Source organism: Ammospiza nelsoni, chromosome W (genome assembly GCF_027579445.1).
Source record: "Ammospiza nelsoni isolate bAmmNel1 chromosome W, bAmmNel1.pri, whole genome shotgun sequence".
NCBI classification, from domain to species: domain Eukaryota; kingdom Metazoa; phylum Chordata; class Aves; order Passeriformes; family Passerellidae; genus Ammospiza; species Ammospiza nelsoni.
In genome coordinates this window covers 17,704,494-17,728,049 of record NC_080668.1, presented here as the reverse complement: position 1 = coordinate 17,728,049, position 23,556 = coordinate 17,704,494, and the positions used below count along the sequence as shown (strand labels likewise).

The 23,556-nt window shown below is 37.1% G+C and overlaps 1 protein-coding gene across 2 annotated transcripts; it reads left to right on the top strand.

The window, feature by feature from the left end:
* The first annotated feature begins 949 nt into the window (after positions 1–949).
* Positions 950–23,305, top strand: LOC132086127 (mesoderm induction early response protein 3-like). 2 transcript variants are annotated; one of them, XM_059491597.1, is made up of 12 exons: positions 950–971; positions 2,440–2,588; positions 6,977–7,111; positions 8,577–8,697; positions 10,859–10,944; positions 11,131–11,203; positions 13,350–13,501; positions 13,939–14,020; positions 16,918–17,009; positions 19,013–19,140; positions 19,323–19,468; positions 19,569–23,305. In XM_059491597.1, the coding sequence occupies exons 2-12, from the start codon at positions 2,487–2,489 to the stop codon at positions 20,027–20,029; spliced, it is 1,578 nt and encodes a 525-aa protein (XP_059347580.1). In that variant the 5' UTR covers positions 950–971; positions 2,440–2,486; the 3' UTR covers positions 20,030–23,305. The 2 variants fall into 2 exon arrangements, with proteins under 2 accessions (XP_059347580.1, XP_059347579.1); XM_059491596.1 differs by having other exon boundaries at positions 16,915–17,009.
* Positions 23,306–23,556: the final 251 nt, after the last annotated feature.

Here is a 23,556-nt window from a genome sequence, read left to right as displayed (position 1 = left end):
CCGTGCCCCTCAAGCCTAAGCTCTGCGGCGGGCGTCCAGCGCCCTCTCCAGGCCGGGCAGGCAGAGCGCCTTCGCTAGCCGACCTCCTCCGCCCCAGTTAAGTCCTGCTGGTCTCTCCGTTTCTTCGCTCCCTGTCTATCTTTGGCTAGAACTCGGCTGCTGCCATTGGCTTAGCGGCCTCATCCGGGCACTCGGCGCAACGCTATTGCTCAGCTCGATCGTCCCAATATGGCGGAGGTGAGTGGGGAAAGCGGGTTGGGGGTGTCGGAATTCGGCTGGTTCCCTGCGGGGTCCCGCTGCTGGCGGGCCTTCTTCACCCGCCTCACCATCCCCTTAAGGCGCTTCTGGGACGGCTCGGTGACGCGGAGTGGCCAGCGAGGCGACCTGCAACGCCTGGGCACTGGGAGCCTGCGCGACTAGGCCGCACGGCGGGTGCCGCGCAGCGCGGGTCCCGAGTTCGCCGCCCGCGGGCGGCCGACAAGCCGTGGCCAGGCGCGCGGTCGCCGCACCGAGCCACGGAGGGCGCAGAACGGGCCAGTGGCGCTGCCGCCGCAGCGCGGACAGTGGAGAAACCCTTGGCGGGAGGAAGGAGAAGCGAGCCCTGGCCTGGCAGCGGGGAGGAGGCTGCTAGTCCGGCTCTCTCTGCCTGCCACTGTCATGTTCCGCCGGGGTCGGAAGGAGTGGGAGTGTCGGGTCAGGCGAGGCTCCTTGGGGGACTTTTGCCAGGGGAGGAGGAAAAAAAGAGAGAGACAGGCAGGGAACGAGCGAGAGAAGGAGGGATAGGAGAGGGTGAACACGATGGAGGGGCGAGTAGGGCGGGGGCTGGCGGGGGAAGGGAACAGGTCCGGGGGGGAAGGGATGGGAGGGGGCATGAAATGGAGACTCCCTACCTGCTGCTGGGTTGGATGGAGCCCGTGTCTCACCTCACTCTTTTCTCTCCCTGCAGGCTTCCTTTGGGAGTTCGAGCCCAGGTTCGTCTTTACCCACCTTCTGCCCCAGTACCTAGCCTGCTGCCTACATGCTGTTCTCTCCTTCCTCCTCCTTCCCTTACTTACCTTCTGTTACCTCGTAGCTGTCCTAATACTTCATGTAACTAACTGCCTGCCTGATTTTTAAGAGAAGGTGTGCTCTGGGGAGTTCTTTCCTTACCTCTGGTCACAGTTAGTAATTGGCTGCTCAGAACCCAAGATGAAAATAAAATTTTGTAGTATTTTTAAGACAGCATCTCAGTAAAGCCATGTAGCCTGGAGAGAGATCACTTCTGCTGCTGCTAATTGCAGGGTTGTATAAATTTTTGATTTCTTGATAATATCAGAAAACATTTTAAATTATAATGATATGTAATTGTTAAGGTTTTAACTACTGTTAAGGTTCTTTGGAATATTTACACAAGGAAGCCTATTTAACATCAGCAGGGCTACTCCTGAACAATATTTGGGAAATGCATTTGCTTCTATGTACCTGCTCTTGGCACTGGCTGAGCTCTAGTATGTAAGAACTAGAAGGGGAAACCAGGGGTGAAAGAGAAATATCCTAGTCTGTTTTTTCCTCCATCATGACAGTCTTAAGAAAGTGAACACTGAAAAACAAAACAACCCTGCATTTCAGTAATTTTCATTGTAGAACACTGACATTGCTGTACAGAATATTTGCATCTTAAAAACTTGTTGAATATAGTGCTTTCTAACAAATGCATTCAAAATAACAACAGTACTTTTTTATGACTTATGAGTATCCTCTTGGGTAATGAAAAAGTGTCTGTTGGACCACAGAGCTGTCATAATGACTTGTTACTGTGATCTATTAGAAATGTTTTGTTATTTCTGGTATATTTCCCTCTATATTTCTTGAAACTGCTATGTTTGTTCTCTTTTAGATCAATTACTAAGAATAAAATTAGTTTTAATAAAAGATCTCATCTGTGAGACTAATCTGAAGTGAGTCTTGCTGCTTATTTTGCTGTTGTTAGGAAACTGGTTTGCAACCTAAGTTAGCTGTTAATCAGTAAAAAGCTATGCTAGTTACCATAAAAATAATATAAATGGAATCTGAGTCTATAAATCAGTGTCTTGCAGCATCTGAAATCTTGTGACATGTGGATGTTATACTTTAATGATGATTTCCAGGATCTTTAAAACAAGCTTTTATTCAGTAAAATATTAATTTGTTATTGTACTTTCTGAAACTCTGTTTCAGTAGTTTAGATACTTTTCCCAAGTACTCTATACTGCAAGAGAGAAAACTGCACCTATTACAATACAAAAAGGGAAGGCCAGCTAAAATAGTTGAATTTGTCAGGTAGTTAACAATTTGTTCCATTTATTCCATTGAGAGTTCTAACTATGTATGTAAAGACTCATGCAACCTCTTTTTTTTCTGTGTTGTAATTTCATATGTTGGTATAGAAAAAAAATTACTCAAATTAGGGTTTTTTGATAGTTGGCTCTTTATCCTCTGAGGATCATGACTTTGACCCTTCTGCTGAAATGCTGGTACATGATTATGATGATGAACGAACTCTTGATGAAGAGGAGGAAATGATGGAAGAAAACAAAAATTTCAGCTCTGAAATTGAAGATTTAGAAAAGGTAAGAGTGACTTGCTCTCTCCTAAATGTCCATATATGTTGTAGCTTTTTAGTGAAGACAACACTCCACCTGTTCTTTAGTTTGTATAGCATAATACAATTTTCTGCAAAGTACCTTTGGAGTTGTTTTTTTACTTTTAAAGAAAAAAAATATCAGGTTTGGTTAGGACGTAGCAGTGCTTCTTCACAAGAAGGCTGACATTAGCTTCTCAAAGTTATTAGTGTTAAGTTCAGATTGGTCTTTTTCATTTAATAACTTTTTCACTTCGGAAAAGAAATTACTGAAGCAGATTTTAAAGTCTTATTATCTAATATCACTTATCACTTCTAAGTTTTATAAGTTGGAAATAAATTTCAATTGTACATTAAGTGACAGCTAGCTGTGTTTCATTCTGTTGGTCAGTTTTTGGTTTTCCAATCTGGAAGCGCAGTCCCGTTTTACACATTTTTCACGTTCATTTGCTACATAAATTGTAGTTCTGTATCTCAGTTTCATCAGTTTGGCATTTGCTGGGTGTACAAAATAACCAGTGTGCTCCTTGGCTTTTCCTATTCCTTTTTACATTCTTTAATTACATGTTTTTTCTGTTTCTACCTTTTGTTCATCTGTGTCAGTGCATCACCCATTTTAAATGCCTGCTGAATGCTAAATAGCCAGAAACTGATGCTGCTTGCATTACCATTCAGTGACCGACTTAGACCACCCAGCATAACTGCAGATTTTGATCAACAGACTTCCAGTGTAATTTTTAGCATTAAATAGGAGGCTGTGCTTTTGTAGTCCATTTAAAAACAAATTTTCTTAACTTCTGGGGGTTTTGTTTGTTTTGGTTTTGCCTTGCTACCTTTTACAGTTATATTTTTGCTAATTATGAACTTGCAATTATAATAGCAAAGCAGCTTGCAAGTCCGGTGGTTGAAATGGAGTTGGTACTCCATAAAATTATCTTATTGCTTCTATAAAATAAGGAAAAAGAACTCAGAGCCACTCATCTTAAATACTTTAGTACTTTATGTCCCAATCCTGGAAAGACTTGTACATGAATTTGCATTTACCCATTGTGAAAAATCTTTGCAGGACTAAGACCTTAGTTGATTAAAGAAAACAAGTAGCTTAATCAGTGTATAAGTTCAACAAGAAAATTTTTAAGGTACTATAACTTTTAAAGGTATAAATTATTGGAAAATATTCCTAATTATTTGATAACTTGAATCAGGTAACTAAAGAAAATTTCCACAGTTTATTAAATGTGTTAGGATGCAAGTATGATGATATTTAGTCAAATAGTTTGATCAAAAGCTGTTGGAAAAAAGAAGTTATAAACTAAGCCTTTCTCTTGATTTTTGCTTCTGTATCATTAGCTGGTTTTCTCCTATTACTTTCTGTACTGGTCTTGTCTGGGAGAGTTAATTTTCTTGATAGTAATTAGTATGAGGCTATGCTTTGGATTTGTGCTTAAACAGTGTTGATAACACACTGATGTAGTTATTGTGGAACAAAGCTTACACAGAGCCAAGGCCTTTTCTGTTTCTCACACTGCCCTGCTGCTCAGGGACTGGCTGGGCATTGGTCAGTTCATGGTGAGCAATTGTTTTCATTTGGATAACTTGTGTTTCTTGGGTTTTACTTCCCCCCTCTTTTTATTTTTTCTTTTCCTTATAATTAAAAAAAAATTATGTCTAATTAAACATTAAACTGTCTTTATTTTAACACACAAGTTTCTTTTTCACTTATCCAATTCTCTTCCCCCCATCCCATGGGGGAGGGAGGGAGCGGCTCTGTAGTGTTTAGTTGCCATCCAGGGTTAAGACACAACAGGGCACAAATGGTTTGAGTTAACAGATTTGACCATAACATTAGGAAGAATTTACATCTGTTAACATTTGCTGGTCATTATATTGATTTTTCTGTTCTTGACATTAGCTTGTCTGGTCTATGCCATCCTCTCTTTTTTTGCTGTACGTGTTCAAGATTGGTGTTGGATTTTGCAGTTTGCTACTGTTCTGTAGTGCTTAGTGATGTTTTGCCTGCAAGATTTATTATTAAAATACTGGCCTTGAGCTTAATCTGGTATTTGGGCTCTGTACTAAAGATTAATGTACTTCAGGTACCATCTCATGGAGACAACAATTATACTTCTTCCTCTGAGAGATTTTTTTTTGTGGAGGTAATACAGAATGGCACCTTCACCACCACCTTTTGTCATGTTTTCTCCCTTGTTACAATAACTCTTTAGTATCTTGAACATCCTTGAGTAGTCTAAATGCTTCTATTTGTATTTCTTAGGAATATTACTTCAGCTTTTCATGAGGTTAACAAGCTATTTAGGAATATGACCCAGGACCTTTAGCAGTGTGGTTATGAGTGGCAAGGCATGTATATTGGGGAATATGAACAGGTGTCTAGAAAGGTTTACACCTCCAATGGTGTGAAACTTCACTCCTGAAGAAGTGTGGAATCCTGATGAAGTGATAGAATATATGGGGTGAAAGAAAAAGATGCCCTGGCTATTCCAAAGAGGCAGAAACAATGGAAGCAGAAGTCAACTTGTTTAGTAAGAGATGAAGAAGCTTCTCCTAACAGGGAGCAGGAGAACAAATCAGAAGAGGCAGCCTCAAAAAGAAATATTAGCAGTATATGAAGGAGTTCAAGCAGCTTCAGAAGTAGTTGGTACTGATGCACAGCTCCTTTTGGCACCTCAATTTCCTGTGTTGGGCTGGATGTTCAAAGGCAGGGTCCCCTTTACACATCATGCAACTGATGCTACGTGGAGTAAGTGGGTTGCACTGATCATACAGTGGGTTTGAATGAGAAACCCCAACCGCCCAGGAATTCTAAAAGTGATTGTGAACTGGTCAGAACTTCAGTGTTGCCAAAGGAGGTGACTCGGGCTCAAGAATCTCCACTATATAATAAACTACCAGAAAATAAAAAGCAATATGCCCTGTTTACAGATGGATCCTGTCATGTTGTAGGAAAACATCAAAGTTGGAAAGCTGCCATGTGGAGTCCTACATGACAAGTTGTGGAAACTGCCGAAGGAGAAGGTGAATCGAGTCAGTTTGCAGAGGTGAAAGCCATCCAGCTGGCTACAAATATTGCTGAACAAGAAAAATGGCCAATACTTTTATCTCTGCACTGACTCAGGGATGGTGGTAAATGTCCTGTGGGGGTGGTTGCAACGATGGAAGCAGGATAACTGGCAGTGCAGAGGTAAACCCATCTGGGCTGTTGCACTGTGGCAAGATATTGCTGCTTGGGCAGAGAACCTGATTGTGAAGGTATGTCATGTAGATGCTCATGTACTCAAGAGTCAGGCCACTGAAGAACATTGAAACAATAAGCAGGTAGATCAGGCTGCTGGGATTGAAGTGACTCAGGTGGATCTGGACTGGGAACAGAAGGGTGACCTATTTATAGCTTGATGGGCCCATGGCACATCAGGATATATAGGAAGGGATGTAGCATACAAATGGGCTCATGAATGAGAGGTCGACTTGACTTAATGCCACTGCAGAGGTTATCCATGAATGTTAAATGTATGCCATGATCAAACAAACCAAGTGGCTGAATGGTGGTGGGAAGCTACTGCTCGGGGATTAGCTGGGCATTGGTTGGTGGTAAGCAATTGTTTTCATTTGGATTATTTATCTTTCTTGGGTTTTATATACCTCTTTCTTTGTCTTGTTGTGGTTCTTTTTTCTCCTATTTTCCTTGCATTAAAAAAAAAAAAAGTTTATTTTTAAAGATTAGACTGTCTATCTCAACTCATGAGTTTCTTTCTCACTTTTACCATTTCATTTCTCATCTCCACACTGGGGAGGAGTGAGTGAGTAGCTGTGTGGTACTTAGTTACTGCTTGGGGTTAAACTACACCACCTTCTCTACAGTAATTATAAAATGTATTGTGCAGAAGATGGAAAGGAGGGATAAAAGATTGCTACATTGGTTTATTTCTGTGGTGTTTTGGACACTTTGCAGCTGTAACTATGTAGGACTAAAGTTTTCAGGTTTTTCGGCATTTCTTGTAAGGGCATTGTTAATGTTCCTAGTCTATCTTCTGTCTTGAAGAAATATAGGCAAATCATGTTCTACAGTGTGAATCAGATAAGGAGCAAATTTTAATAATTGCTCTTTAGTTTCATCCACTAAATGGTTTTCTTCAATAGTTTAATGTGACTTCATTATATGCCAAGAGACACAGTTATGAATTATTTCAGTCTCATGCCTGAAAATATTTTAGATTTTTAATCAAGATTCCTGCTTTCAATTAAATTTTTCTTGTTTGTTTTTTACTTTTGTTTTTCAAAATATGTCTTATCCTTTTAGGCCTGAACTGTTTACAAGTATTTGGCAATATGTTGAAATGTTTGTAAATCTTGTATTAGGAAGGAAACATGCCGTTGGAAGATTTGCTGGCATTTTATGGCTATGAACCCACAATTCCAGTTATGGCTGGTTCCAGTGTGGATAGCTCTCCAAGTGAACTTGCAGATGAGCTTCCAGATATGACTCTAGATAAAGTAAGTCAGAACTGTTTTCCCTTGTATTACAGTTTAAAAGTAGAAATCCGTGTGACCTTAACTTATATTTCACTGTCTCTTGATGTTATGAAATACATATCTTTGTCAATTTCAACATACAATTAAGAGTTACTGTACTAGTGGTGGACTTGACAGTGTTAGGTTTATGGTTGGACTCAATGACCTTAAAGGTCTTTTCCAACCTAAATGATTTTGTGATTGTACTTTTAATTCTTTTTCAAAGATATTTAGGATCTGGATTTAATTATAATTATCACACAAATGCATAGCAACTTTAGTGGCATTATATTATTACAATTGAGAAATGAATAAGGTAGTGGTTCTTCTAAAACACATTCAAATAACTTTAAATAGATTTTTTTTTTATTTTATAGAAGTGGGATTTTTTTCTGACAATTTCTGTATTTTATTTTAATGTATGCAATGTCCAGAAATAATAATTCTGGCTTCAAACATACATGTCATGTATCAAACATTTGTGGATTACTTGAAAAGTGCACTACTGGGTGCTTTGGAATGTTTCTTTCAAATGCATATAATTTATAAAAAATCTCATATTTGGGGGGTGAGAGAGATTGTTTTCTGTGCAATTACTATATGTATCGCATTGTTGAATATAGAAACACAAAACTACAGTTTTTATGATTCACAGGCTAACTTTGAATTCTGAGATGAATCTGATTGTTGGCTATAAGGCATGCAACTAGTAGTTTGTATTATAAAATCTGTAGGTAGTAAGTACATGTCTTTTTTTTTTAATTTCCATATGTATGATGAAATTATGAACTCCACAGAAAGTATAGTATAATGATGGCTTTGCACATCTGATTCTCATTAGGAGTCACCATTGTGTTGAGGCTACAGAAATGTACTTGGCTTCTTGTCTAATACAGTTCTTTGCCTCCCTAATCACTATAGAGGGGCTCAAGCATGTCTGGTAGTGGAGGAGGCGTGTTCTTGCCCCCCGCCCCCCCCACTTTATTATCTTTTGTCAGTTATCTGTAATTCTCAGAAAAAATCTATGAAAGTGCCTGGCTTTTGGTTTTGGTTTGTTCACCCATTAGACCCCCCCCCTCGAATTTAAGGGGTATCTGATGTAAAGAATGACAGAATTTAAAATGTTTCCACTCACTTTTTTATTTTAAAGCAGTTGGATGAGCATCTGAGATTTGATGCATGCAGGGGTTACTACTTGTGCATTTATTTTAATAGAAGACTAGGGGGAAATAAACCTCCGTGTTCAACTCTGAAATGAATGGTTATATTTGTTTTGAGAATTAGGAGTGGATTAGCTTTTTAATAGTTAACAGTCTACTAAAATTGCTTATGGTAAAATAATTCATTTTAATGAATGAGACTTACAATTTGCTGAATCTAAATGCTCACCAGTTTATATTTAGTAGTCTGTCTGAAGTTTTGGTTTTTTTTTATTTTAATGATACAGGAGGAAATAGCTAAAGACCTCTTGTCAGGTGATGATGAAGAAACGCAGTCCTCTGCTGATGACTTGACGCCATCAGTTACTTCACATGAGGCTACTGACTTCTTTCCTCGGCCATTAAGATGTAGGAAACCTAATTTTATAATAGTACTCATAAAGTCTTACCATATATTATAAACTATATAGCTTTCTAGTTTAAAATATCAGAATTGCAGAGTGGGATTGAGAAACAGTGCTTTGCAGGATGTTGTACATGAATATTGTCTTTGGTTGGTATTATTGATTACCTAAAAGACCTATATTTAATATGGTGCTCAAAGCACAAGCACAATTTTTCTAAAACTACAGTAGCTTTTCATAAGTAATAGTTAATGTGTGTCAAGGAACACTCTTGGTAATTTTCTGTGCATTGGTGAATGGCAATAATATGTAACCTGTTCTTTTAAATTAGTGTTTCTCTACTAAAATTTTTGCTGCTACTTTTAAGCCAGTGACTCCTCTATTCAGCCTATGGATGTGAACTGGAATTTGGTTTCTTTGTGATTATTTCCCTTCACATATTCAATGATTTTCCATAGGAGTTCATGAGCCCATGTTTTTATATGGGATGGGGCCTATGAACCCATGACCACCAAAATTTCACTACCCCTGGAACTATTATGGGAAAGATCCAAGAACCATTGGTTCAATTATCCAACCTTGACAAGATATTCCTCATTGCTCCAACTCAAGTACACCAGTGAACAAATGAACTGCAATAGACAGTGTGGAGGATTTTTATCACAATTTTAATTTGGCAAGTATTTTGACATTTTCCCGGGGAACTTCATCCCTCTAGAGAAAGGGGATGATAAAGGGCACGTGCTGTCTCAATCATCAGCAATTGTAGCCCTTTGCATGCTGCTGATTGTGTAATGTAAGGCATTTTTGAGAGAGATATAAAAAACTTTTAAAAAGGGCATTATAATTTTTTAAGCAAACTCCAATCTTGCTGGCACTTAAGCATTGCTTGTGAACTGTTAATGATTATGACACTGAAAGTGTGGCAACTTTATGGAAAGAATTATTAGCCCCTTCATTTTACTCAGGATTAAGAAACAGTCATCTTTGCTTTCAGCTATTGTGGTTTTTCTATCAGAATGTTGCTGTTTCTCTATTAGAACTTTTGATTGGGCATTTTAGCATCAAATATCCACCATGTCAGCGAGGGGAATGTCAGTTTTCTGTGCTGTTGACAGTTCCCTCTTTTTTTTTCCTCATCCCTGTCCATTTATCTTAAAATAACATTCAATTTTAAGATAAGCATGTTTAACACAGGCCATTTTCTTAAATTTGGATTCATTGGAAAAAGTAATTGCATATTATTATCCAGGCATATTGCTGTTTCATGCATTCATGTTAGCTTCTTGCCTCTTTCTAACAGCAAAAAGAGATAGACTGGTGATTCTAGTAATGACTACAGAAGAAGAGCCTCAGTCTATCATCTTGGATATTGTCTTTGATGTTGACGATTCTATTTAGTTGTGATGAAGCTAAAATTAAAACCCTATTTATGAACATGTTATTACTGAAAGTTGAGAATATGTAATAGCTCTTATCAGAACTATAGATTCCATTCTGCTGGGGATAAAATTAAAAAAAAAATATATAATTACTTCAGAACCCAGAACCACAGAGTTCCAAATTCTAAAATATGAGTTATTCTGTGGAGTACTGTATTTGAATTACTTGGAGTGCTCTGCTGTATTTCCTCCTAAGGAAAAAAATATTTCAGAGGAGTAAGCAGTCTTTTGTTCTCTTTTGCTTAATCTGCTTCTAGTATATGTACTATATCTTTAGTCCTTGCTGAGGTAGCCTTGTTTAAAGGAATGTTTTGAATGTCAATTAAAACTTCAGATGAAAGGCTTCAGTAGGTAATAGACTTACCTTCAACTTTCTTTGTGATTAACCCATGGTTAAGTCATAGCCCTGGAAGTTTTGTTTTTCTCATACCTTTTCTATAAGGTGTAAGCATTTATTGAAGAAAATCAATGAAGAAAAATGATCTAATTTCCTTTTGACTGTTAGAAATATTGTCTTAGTTGCAATAATGGTAAATGTTTCAGTTCTGCAATATGCAAGCACCAATGCTTTCTGACTTCATTCTAGTTTGATAGAAATGTAGAGCAACAGACTGGTGATGAGTGTCTTCCAGAATAAAAGCAGGGCTCCTTTAAAAAGTAAAGAATATCTGTGTTTGAACTGAAAATTCTTCCTAGCTAAAGCCAATTTATCTGTGTCTGAAGCAAACACTACGTGTGATGGAGATAAGGAATCAGATGGTGAAGACATAGAGGCAGACAATGGTAATTCATCTGAAGATTTGAGAAAGGTAATAACTATATCTTAAGAAAAAGAAATAGTTAAGAAAACTTAAAAAAATGCATTAAAATTTATAGTACATATCTAACATAGTACCTTAATTCTGAAATTATCTGCAAAATCCCATGTTAATGGACTTTGTAATGCTTCCATGCACAGAATATTAATACCCTTATGATTTTTGTTACATCTTCAGGAAATAAAGGTTGGTTTACAGTATCAGGCTGAAATTCCACCTTACCTCGGCAGATACAGTAATAATGAAAAGGGTAAGTTATTCTGTTTTAGTACTTATATTTATACATAGCAGCTGATGGGAAAATGTTATTGAAATTTATAAGATAAATTCAATGACTTAGTTAAAAAAACCAAACCAACCAACCAGAAAACCCCTAGTCAACTGAAGTAATACAACCACATAATTATATCTTAAAAGTGTGACTCTACAACTTTGAGAGAATATTTTTGAGAAGACATAGGAGGGTGGGTTACAGTGTTAATTCTGAAGTATCTAGCAATATTAGGAGGCAACAAACTGGGTCAAGAAGTAAATATTTTCATCAGGATATCATAACTAGGCTATGAACATGTAATTTTGCATTGAAGATCTTCAGTATTTTTCTTTGCTTCTTTTTTAGCAAGTAAAGCACTGTGGGTTACAAAATGGTTATGAAAAACAAAACAATGAACTATTTGAATTTTCCATAGCATGAGTAGAAGATGTAGATCTCAATATACCTTGTCTTTAAAAAAAAAAAAATGTTTTAAGTATGATGTTATTGCTGTGTAAATTTAGGTTAAAAACTGAAATTGTGCCCAAGTAGAAGAAATAACTTTATTTAGTAGAGTTTTATATGGTACCTTTAGAAACCTTCACTGGCTGGAAGCATTAGCAAATTAACATCTCTTGTGTTGCTTAAGAAATCTATGGAAGTTTTCTATTTTCTATGATTTGGGCATGATGCTTACTGGTTGTAAGAAACAGAAGAGTGAAAACCAGTTTTATCTGAATAGTCCTTTTACTATTTACACATCTTGACTTCTCCTTGGTCAAGAACTAGAGAAGGGCCAATAACCAGAGGATGATCAGGAACGCATTAATCTGACAACTTTCTCTGGAACAAGCTGGTGCAAGAGAGAACCAGAGAGAGTATTGTTCAGTGGCGTAGCCAGGAGCAAAGAGGTCTCCCAGATGGGAGAGTCTGAGGAGTTCCTCTTGAGAATATCAGGTATGGATTCCAGAGAAAAGTGTTGGGTTGTCTTGGTTGATAATAGAGATTGAAGCTGAGCTCAGCAATGCTTGGAGAGGGTGGAAGATTCGGTAGAAGCCTCTTTTTGTACTTCCTGAAGAGCTTGTGATGGCAAACAGGGGCTTATATTTCTGCTGTGAAGTCCCAGGTACTGAAATTGTGCTAGAAAGCAATTCTGCTCTTCTATAAACCTTACACTTGTAATATGTCTGTTTGAAAACTTTCAGTGTTCTTAAGTCATAACAGAACTTTAGGAGGAGATGCAATTTTATTCTTCATCTTAGCTTAATATTCTTTCCTGCAGTTATATGAGACATTTGAGAATCTTCTTCATCTCTTCTAGTGGAACTGCCATTATACTTGGGTGTGTTAGAATTTAATAACTCTAATTTATATTGCCAAGAGAGTACATAAAGCATTATGTGTAAACACATCTATTGATCAGAGTAAAGGATTTAGTTTAATCTAGAGTTTAAATGTGTGTGTGCATAGACAAGGGTTCAGGCCAACTCTTGAATATTTCCAATATATTTCAAATAAGCTACTTAAGAGGTGCACATATGATTTCAGTATACTATGAAGGAGGACTATACATCCTGATTGCTTGTAAAATAGTTGATAACAACATTCAGTTGTTAGTGAATGCTAAAAGAAATTACCACATTTAGACCTAGATTTCCATTCTGCTAAGTAAGTTTTAGCAAATTTTAGTTGAAAATGACCAGTTAGCTGCCACCTCTTTTTTTATTTTATATGCAGTATTTGAAATTTTAAAGTACACCTTTTATTGTAAACTATAGCTTATTTGTTGTAAACATTTGAATAAAACAGAGTGATTTTGCTAGTTTTTTTTTATATTAAGATTAATATATATGCATATTTTGACTTGAATCATCTACCTGTCAACAACGTGGTCCTCTGTAGAGATTCTTTCTCAAGAGCCAGTCCCTTATCTCATCCTCATGGAATCTGAATCTCTTCACCATACCACACTGCAGTCTCTCTCTAAACTAAGGCTTTTTGGGGAAAAAATGAGCTGCAATTTGAAAGTGGCATGACAGTGCTTGATTTTATTACTTCTGTATTCCTGTTCTTTATGAAATAGCCTTTTATGTTCTAGCCTTAAAAGTGTCACACTTGCCATAAATTAATTCTGTTTTAACAGCCTATGAAAATGAAGACCATTTACTTTGGAAACCTGATGTGATCTCAGAAAATAAAGTTAAAGAATACCTTTTTGAAACCTCCTTAAGAGCAGGAAATGAAAATATGATTGGCAGAATTCCTGAAGGACTACATACACGTGACAATGAACAAGTATATTTTATATCCTGTTCCATTTGTGGCACATTGCTTTGTAAATAATGTGTTCTCTTTCTCTGCCTTGTATTATAAAGGCAGCAATATTTTTTTTAATTGGATGCTACTGGGGTCAGGATCTTATTTGTAGTTTTAAACATGTGCTTAAAATTGAGTATTTGAATGTTGGCAGTGTGATCTATTATGTTTCAAATTGGCATGATGTTGACAAATCCTGCTTTTCTAATTATTGCATATAATATTTTACATTTCCTTAATTAAACCTTGCCTTAATATTTGGATGGTTTTGCTTTTGATTATTTGAACATTTTCATCCTGTATAAAGATATAACCTCTTTTTACATTAGATATGTTCACTGAAAGGCTTGTTTCAGAAATTTATATAGGATATTTGGAAACTTTAACTCTTTCTAAAGACTACTTCTATTTTATAGGCACTATATGAACTACTCAAAAGTAGCCATAATGTTAAAGAGGCAACTGAGAGATACTGCTCAAATGGAAAGGCATCTCAGGGTAAGAGAGAGTATCTTCTTTTTAAGAAATATGTCTTTTGAGGGAGTAGAAAACACATGAGTAAGATTCAGATTAATAAGCACATCCCTTTCCATGATGTCTTTAGCACAGATTACTCATAGAATCATAGAATATGCTGAATTGGAAGACCCACACGGATCATCAAAGTCCAACTCCTGGCCCTACACAGGACACCCCAAAAATCCAACCAAATGCTCCTTGAGTTCTGGCAGCCTTGGGGCCATGAGCATTCCCTTGGGAGCCTGTTCCAGGGCCCGACCACCCTCTGGGTGAAGAACCTTTTCCTAATATCCAGCCCAGACCTCCCCTGATACAACTTCAGACCATTCCCTTGGGTTCTGTCACTGGTCACCAGAAAAGAGATCACTACCTCCCCCTCCTCTTCCCCTCACAAAGAAGTTGTAGACTGCAATGAGGTCTGACCTCAGTCTCCTCTTCTCCAGGCTGAACAAGCCAAGTGACCTCAGCTGTTCCTCATATGGCTTCCCTCAAGGCCCTTCACCATCTTTGTTGATCTCCTTTGGACACTCTCTAATAGCTTTATATCTTTCTTATATTGTGGTGCCCATAACTGTCCCCAGGACTCGAGGTGAGGCCACCCCAGTGCAGAGCAGATTGGGACAATCACCTCACTTTGACTGGCTGGCAATGCTGTGCCTGATGCACTCCAGGACACAGTTGGTCCTCCTGGCTGCCAGGGCACTGCTGACTCATATTCAACTTGCCATTGACCAGAACCTGCAGGTCCCTTTCCGCAGCACTGCTTTCCAGCATCTCATTCCCCAGTCTGTCCGTACATCCAGGGTTGCCCCATCCCAGGTGCACATTCCAGGACTTGCCCTTGTTGAATTTGATACGGTTGGTGATTGCCCAGTTCTCTAATTGGTCAAGGTCTCTCTGCAGGGCCTTTCTGCCCTCAAAGGAGTCAACAGCTCCTTACAGTTTTGTATCATCTGCAAACTTACTTAGCATCCCTTCCAGTCCTGTGTTCAAGTCATTAATGAAGGTGTTGAAGAGCATAGGGCCTAAGATGGAGCCCTGTGGAACCCCATTAGTGACAGGTGGCCAGTCTGATGACACCCCATTCACTATAACCCTTTGTGCCCAACCATGAGCCAGTTGCTCACCCATCGCATTACGTGTTTATCCAGCTGTGGGCTGGACATTTTGTTCAGAAGGATCTTGGGAGAGAGTATCAGAAGCTTGATGGAATAAAAAAAGATTATATCAAGTGGCTTCCTTTGATCAACTAGATGGGTAACCTTGTCATAAAAGGAAATCAGATTTGATAACCAGGACTTTCCTCTCATGAAGCAGTGCTGGCCACGATGTCTGTGATTGATGACTGCGTTGTCTTTCAGATGTTTTTCAATAATTCCCACTAGGTATATAACTCAGATTAGGTATAATCTGACTGTTGATCAGATGGAGATGTCTGCTAGAGAAGTTTGCAATTTGTATAAAGGTTGCAGGATCAAATTTTACATCTTTCCTTTCCTTCTTTTTTCGGTTTTTTTTTTGATTTTAAGAATGATACAGACGAAGGAGAAGGGGGGGAGTTGCAATTTTGCTCCCATAAGGCAGTTCTCCCCCACATTACAGTACCTTTTTGAGATAATGATCAATTATAAACTAATGACATTTATACGAGAATCAGAACATAGCTGATAATATGAGTGAGCCCCACTCTTCATCACTGTGCTAACATTGTGCTATGTCAACCCTATACTTTGTTCTACTGTATAATCATCTAGATCTATGGTAGAGTGTGGAGAGTTTTGCTTGAGTTTACAGTGGAAAACAATTTTGTTTGTCCCTAACTTTTTTATTCCCTTAAATAAAAATCAGTGTATAATTTAGCAAAGAGTTATTTGTCCTGTAGTTTGACACATGTTCCATAAAGCAGAAATGGCCTATGAGCCCTGGTATAAGTTTGTATTCTGGCAGACATTCCTTACTCAGACCTGAATCCAAGGGGAAATTAAATATTTCTGAGTTAGGTACTCTGAAAGCTTAAGTATCGAAGATCAAAGTGAAGGGAACAATAAGCAAGATAATTTCATAACAGTGAGACTTTACATGTGGATCTCCTCTTTGAAGCTTGAGAATTCTGTAGTAAGGAGTACAAAATTAATGGACTTGTAGTGGAATGATTATCACTTTCATCTGAAAGGAGCAAGGTCTTTGTTCCAGTGTCTGCTTCCAGAAATGCTTTGAGATGTGATTGTTGGTTGGTTTTTGTTCTCCACCCTCATTGGCTTTAAAGGACAACTAACCAGATCACTACTATGAATGTAAGATGCCTGAAATATCCCTCCTTTATTATATATAGACACAAAGCCATAATCAAGATAGGGAAGCAACAATACTTGAGACAAAACTGACCTACTCAAATAGTTTGAGCTACTTTGTTTTAAAGCTTTTATTCCTTTGTAGTGTGTTTTGTTTTGTTTGTGAAGCTAAAATTCACTTCTGTTTTTAAAAAGTCAGAGGTTGTTCCTTCACTCTTTTGTTCCAACCGTCACTGTTTGTATCTGATGCAAGAGGGAATATTCAGAAAAATAATGATGTTAACAAATCTTGGGTTTTTTTTTTATGACAAACTTCCTAAGAAATAACAAATAAAGTCTTTTGAATGTCCTTTGCCCTCCAGGGTGAAATACTTCAGTAATCAGATTAGACTCTTTTATAAGTCTTTATAAGCAGGAATACTAGATTTCAGGTAGGATATCTTTACATTAGAGGAAAGAACATGGGTCAAAATAATTAAACAGTTGCATTTTTTTTAGAGTGTGTTTGGATGTTCAGGCATTAGCAACACAAAGATTAGTGAGTGAAAATAAGTTTATCATGCTACTTTTGTAATTGTCTAGAAGAGATGACAGCATGGACAGAAGAAGAATGCAGAAGCTTTGAACATGCACTTCTGATTTATGGGAAAGACTTTCATCTCATACAGAAAAACAAGGTTAGTATTTTACAGTTAAATGGAAGAATTGGTAGATTATATGATGCTGAATGTTTGTAAAAGCAATGCTTTTTCAGAAGCTATGCAAAAGAGTGAAATAAGAGCCAACATATTAAAATCGACTTGGTGATTCCATGATGATTTTGCCTTTGATGCCATTAGAAAAGTAGGTGTTGCAACATGAGTCATATTATCTTTGAAATCAAGTCATGTTGATATTGCTTCCATATATGCATTTATGTTAAAATTTACATTAAATGTCTGCCTCTCCTAGAGGTGTATTATTTTCATACCATGTCTGTGAGAGGGGAAAATACATCTTTAATTATTTTTGTCACTCAGAAGATGTAATTCTACGGAAACGGGCTTAGCTCTTTGCGTTCTCAGAAAGTGTAGTCATCCATCAGTACTCTGGTTTCTGACCAACAAAGGAGTTCTAATCTTGATCTGAATTGCTTCTGATTAACTCCTCTGTGCCTGAAGATTAGGAATTGGGCTTTTTTTTTTTATTAAGTAAATGTACCATTTGGTACAGTTACCAGTATGTGTGTTTCCAAATTTTCTGTACATGTTCTGTATGTTTTGATACCACCTTGAGGTTTCATACTGGTTGTGACTGGGATAGAGTTAGTTTTTTTTATAGTAGCTAGTATGGGCTACGCTTTGGACTTGTGCTGGAAACAGTGTTGATAAGACACTAATGTTTTAGTTATTGCTGAGCAGAGCTTATGTAGAGTCTATCCATTTTTCCTCAGACTATCCTGCCAGTGAGGAGGCTGGGTGTGCACAAGGAGTTGGGAGGGGACACAGCTGGGACAGCTGACCCCAACTAACAGGGGGGTGTTCCAGACCAAATGACATCCTGCTCGTAATCAAACTGGGGGGTGAAGATTGGTGGGTGGGGGCTGCTGTGGCTTGAGAACTGGCTGGGCATCAATTGGTTGATGGTGAACAGTTGGGTTTTTATGCATTGCTTGTTTTTCTTGGGTTTTATCTTCCTCTTTTTTAGCAATTTTTTTTTTTTAATTAGTAAACTGTCTTTATCTCAACCCATGAGTTTTCTTGCTTTTGCCCTTCTAATTCTTCCCCCCCCATCCCACTGGATGGGGGAAATGAGCAAGCAGCTCTGCAGTGCTTAGTTGCTGGTGGGGGTTAAACCACAAGTCTTTTCTTTAGGAGACTGGTGCTTTTGTTGTATTTTAGGTAAACTTTATAGGGTTGTGGTTGCTGTTCAACAACAGTCAGTTAATCCTGTTCAACACTTAGCTTAACCTGTCCAATGCTAAATATCTGGGGGGTTCAATTTTTAAATGGACCTTACCCGTAAACAGTAATTCACCAGCGATACAAATAAATAATTTTAAAATATTTTTTTCCAAAGTGCTACGAAGCAAATGAGTTGGTCTGTCACTATGGACCAGAATTTTCCAAATACCCAATGTCTTTTCTGCTTCACTTCTGTTGGGTCATTCAGTTGCTTAGTGTTTTACTTCTTAACAGAGTCTGTCCCATAGTTTAAAAAATCGCTATGTAAGTTATTAATTTTAATGCTTCAGATGTAGATACAGTTTCAGTCTAGTTTAAAAAACCAAACCTAAACAACAATAATGCATACAATAGAACAGATGTAGTAATTATTTAGAATAGAATATACTGTTTCAGTTGGATGGGACCTACAACAATCATCTAGTCCAACTGCTTGACTGCTTCATGGCTTGTCAAAAGTTCCAGCATGTTTCTAAGGGAATTGTCCAAATGCCTCTTAAACAATGACGTGCTGAGGCATTGACCATCTCTCTAGGAAGCCCATTCCAGTCTTTGACCACCCTCTCTATAAAGAAATTTAAAACTCTAGATCTCTTTTTCAGGTAATCTGATTGAATTTGTTTGTTACAGATACTAGAACAGTAAAAGGGACAATATTGCAGGAATATAGGGACTGGGGAGATGACAAAACATAATGCTTTGCATTTATCTTGTCAATTCTTCTTGCCTTCTTTTAGGTAAGAACCAGAACAGTTGCTGAGTGTGTGGCTTTCTATTACATGTGGAAAAAGTCAGAACGTTATGATTACTTTGCTCAGCAAACAAGATTTGGAAAGAAGAGGTATAACCATCATCCTGGAGTTACGTAAGTAAAATGTCCCTGGAATATGTTTTCTGTTGCAAATTGTAAATGTAAAAGATAAGTTTTTCTTCCCATCATTGCAGTGTAAAGCTGCAGTGGCTATGACAACTGAGAATAAATCCATCTTCATTTTTAGGCCTTGTTTTCCTGTTAAATAACCTATTATGAATGCCATATTCTTAAAGGGACTACATGGATCATTTGGTAGATGAAGCAGAAGCTCTTGGTGGAGCAGTACATTCTTCAGCCTTAACATCTAATACTCGAACAGAAAGTATTCCTGATCAACAGCTAAGCATTCTGAACTCTATCACTGCCAATGAGTTGACAGGTAAATCAAGGGAAAAAAAAACAAAGGAAACCCACAAACATTTTGTTGTAACTATATAAACAACTGTTTCATTTACATTTTATGTTCTTCTGTTTTCCAGCACTGACAAACACTGTAGCTACTGTCTGTCATACTTCGGCTGTGAACTGCCTGGATGATGCCTTCCCTCCTATGGACAGCTTACCCCGAGCACCGGTAGTTAATCATGTGCCTGTTGGAACAGAAGAATTGCTTAACTTGCCTAGCAGTGGTGAAAATGATTGTTTTAATTTATTTGAGACTGGCTTTTATCACTCGGAGTTAAACCCAGGGAACATGTGCAGTGAGGAGACAGAAAGACCTGCAAAGAGACTGAAAATGGGAATTGCTGTCCCAGAATCTTTCATGAATGATGTCTCTGTAAATAACCTTGGTGTGGACTTTGAGAACCACACACACCATATTGCCAGTGCCAAAATGGCTGTTTCAGTGGCTGACTTCAGCAGTCTATCTGCAAATGAGACAAATGGTTTTATAAATACCCATACTCTTCACCAACATACTGCCCTTCACTCAGAATGACTGTGGAAAACTAAAGAATGGGTACTTTATGCAGTAGTAGTAAACTTGATGGGAACTATCAGGTTTGCTTAATCTTTCACTGGAAGTTTGAACTTTGACATCAGTGATGTCTTTTTATGTATAGAACTATATCTTGATTTACCAAGAGTAATTTCTTTTTTCAGTCCATAATTGTGTAAATGTTTGGCAGAGTTTGGAACTAAGAGAACTCTGTGGTTCAGCTTTAGGCTCTGCTTCAAATTTATTTTAAAGCCTGTAGAGAGAGGCCACCATTTCAAAACCAGCACAGAAATTCTGAACTGATCAGAGTGGCTTTTTAGTCAAAGTTACTTTTGCCATAATGGATGCAGTGTAATAACAGTGTTTACAGGTACCGTTCCTGATCCCTGCTCAATGTAGCATTTTATTTTAATTTTTTTTTTCTTATAAAGGCAGGGATGGATTTCTTTAACTTAAACTGCACAAACATACAAGGATGTTTTTTAAATGGAACCTTCTCTCATGTGATACTAAACTAGAGCACTTCAGTTTAAAAAAAAACAGCAATTTCATCTTGGTGGAAGCTAGCACAAGGGACATAGCATGAATAAATTATGAAGACCTACACTCGGAGGCTGTTGCAAAATTATAGGCTGTGGCTACCTTACACAGAAGTAATTATGCTGCCAGAGGTATCTGTGTACTTTAAACTTACTGGCTTAAACAGATATATTTTAGGCTATTGTATTCAAATTAGTTTTGTCCACAACTTTAAAGATTAATGCATCTGTGTAACTTAACTTTCCTAAGACAGCTGATGTATAAAGCTACAGTCTGCACACCTTAGGATTTACCACTAAACAGTCTGTATTTTAGAAGACAAATTGTTTGGAGCACTGCGGTTCAATGTGTTACAGTTTGGAGGGTCTATCTAGTTTATATAGAAGTAGTAGAACCTTGAAGTATGTATTTGAAAGTTTTTCTTCAGTGTGGATTGCATTTATTTGTTTAGCAAGTCATTAGCTCAAAAATAGCACTTCACTACTTTTGATCAAATAGAAAAGGATGAGTAAAAATGTCTCCCGTAAAAGCAACTATTTAAACTCAATAGATTTTTATTTTGACCATTGAGTGCAATTTAGCCATTCATTAAGTTTTCATTAAAATGTTAGCTCTAATTCTTGTGGGAGAACATCAGTAGGATTGCCCCTTTCCCTCCATACTTTTTCTTTGCATTGATCATATTACAAATTTAATTGCCACAAACTTGTTTTGATTATTGAAGTGATTAGGCTTGAATTGTTGATATTTGTACTAGTTGCTTCAAGGTTATGCTGAGTAATTAGAAAGTAGTGACCTTAATATTTGAAAGGGAAGAGGGTATTTTTATTATGCTTACTGTGAATTGCATTGACATCCTGAGTTATGGATGCAGTGTATGGAGTTTTCTTTACAGCACTGCAATGAAGAGTAAAGCATTTATGCAATAGCACATTTATCATATTAAAACAAATTAGTTTATCACAGTGGCCAAAAGTAAAGATAATTTTGTAATCAGTTCTTATCTTCTTATCTTATGCATCTGAAATATGGAATTCTAGTAAGTACACAATAAATAATGGATAGACTTGGCCCTGTGTTGTATTCTGACATTTTTGGCCAAGTTGTCAGCTTCTTGCTGCTGTGTTTTTTGCTGAACTGTGTACCTTGTTTTTCTTTATGAATCAACATATTTTATGTAATTTTGTAAAATACTGATCATAATCCTTCATTGTTATACATTCAGGTCTATGGGTTTACAGTGAGTGGCTGGTCTGTATAAAAATCATTACACAAAGATGACTGAATGTTTATAACAGTTGTGTTTAAATGAACCTGCCCATTCTCATTAGCTGATGCTGTAATATATTAAATTTATCTATGCATTGCTGGGCTCTTAATGTAGACAAATACTTGTCTAAGACTTGGGTTGTCAGCAAGTTGAATGGACACTTTAGTTATTTAATAAAGACTTTTGACCAAAATTCAGAAAATTATGGGAGAAAAATTAATTTCAGCTAGTCTAATAGATTTTTAAATGTCGATCTTATTTAGCTTGTTGGCTAGCTAGCTGTTATTGTTTACTTTTAATTCCTTGTTAAAATGAGGCAATAATTTGCAAGAATTTGTAAATATGTAATTGTTCATATCTTTTTAGATATCTATTTCAATATTTTCTGACTACTTGTGTGTATAGTAACATTTTTGTGCATGCTTGATGTGACATTCATAAATTTGTACCACAATAACTTTATCCATGTAAGAGAGCTATTTATTGAATTTTTCATTTAGAAGCTGGACTTAATTGTTTTTCTCTCAGTTGAAACGTTTAAAATGGAGAACTTGTTACTTTTTATTAAAAGAATTGTCTTTTGAAAGTCAGTATGAAAACAACTGAATTGCAACCATATGAAGAAATTATATTGCCTTGGTTGTTTGATGGTGAAGCACAATTCTTATAACAAACTGTGATGAATTCTTTGTCTTCTGCTATACTTGTTTTTCATGCAAACAAACCAAAAATCCATAACGGGAAATTGCAGTGTTGGTAAATGTATCCTTTTAATGTACAGGGAATCCGAAGGGGATAGCTGATTCATTTAGAAGTGTAACTTGGTGCTGTGATTCTAGCAATACTTTTACTTTGGTTACTCATATGTCATCTTCTCATGTTAGGTTTTTAAAGGTTTAGTTTTCCTCTGGCCATGGTCAAAGTACTAAATTGTGTACTATTAGGTCAATGAATTGTGTAATTGTTTCCTGTTTTTAACTTTAAAAATTGAGGATCAAAAATGTCCGAAAACTTCAGATCAAGTAGAACATAATGATAGTACTTAATTTAACCAAAGTCTTTAGGTAAGTATTTCAACTTTGAATGTAAACTAATGTATAAACTGACCAACAGGGACACTATTTGCCCAGCACTTACAAGCACATTGTCTACAGATGGGAAACTAAATACAGTAATTTATAAAATAATGACAAGGTTACTATTTTTTTATTCCTATTTTTCGTTGGAAGAAAGAAAATACTATCAATTGTAAAATACAGAAGGTATGGTTATAGTCCTCTGAATAAAGCAGATTCCAGTTATTCAAAGTACCTTGTGCATAACAACAAATTTCGTGACAATCGGGACATGAATTTAATATCAGATGTTCAAGAGGAATTCGCTGTTGTTGCATTGGTTTTAATATTTGTACATAAACACTGATTTTTATTTTTTTTAGCATTATTTTCTATTTGTTGTACTTTAATACCTGGTGTACAATTCCAGAAATAAATGTCTGGAAACTTTTCTTTATTTGTGATAAAGATATATGAAAAGCTTGGTTAGCGACTTTCTTTCCAGAAATACACAGCAATACCTCTGAACACATTTTAAGATACTCTGGGTCCTCCTGAAGTGCACACTACCACTCTAAGCAGTTGGGAGAAGTCTCACATACATTAATTACCCTTTGTTCTTGCAGGGGACTTCAACTTACCAGATGTCTGCTGAAAATACA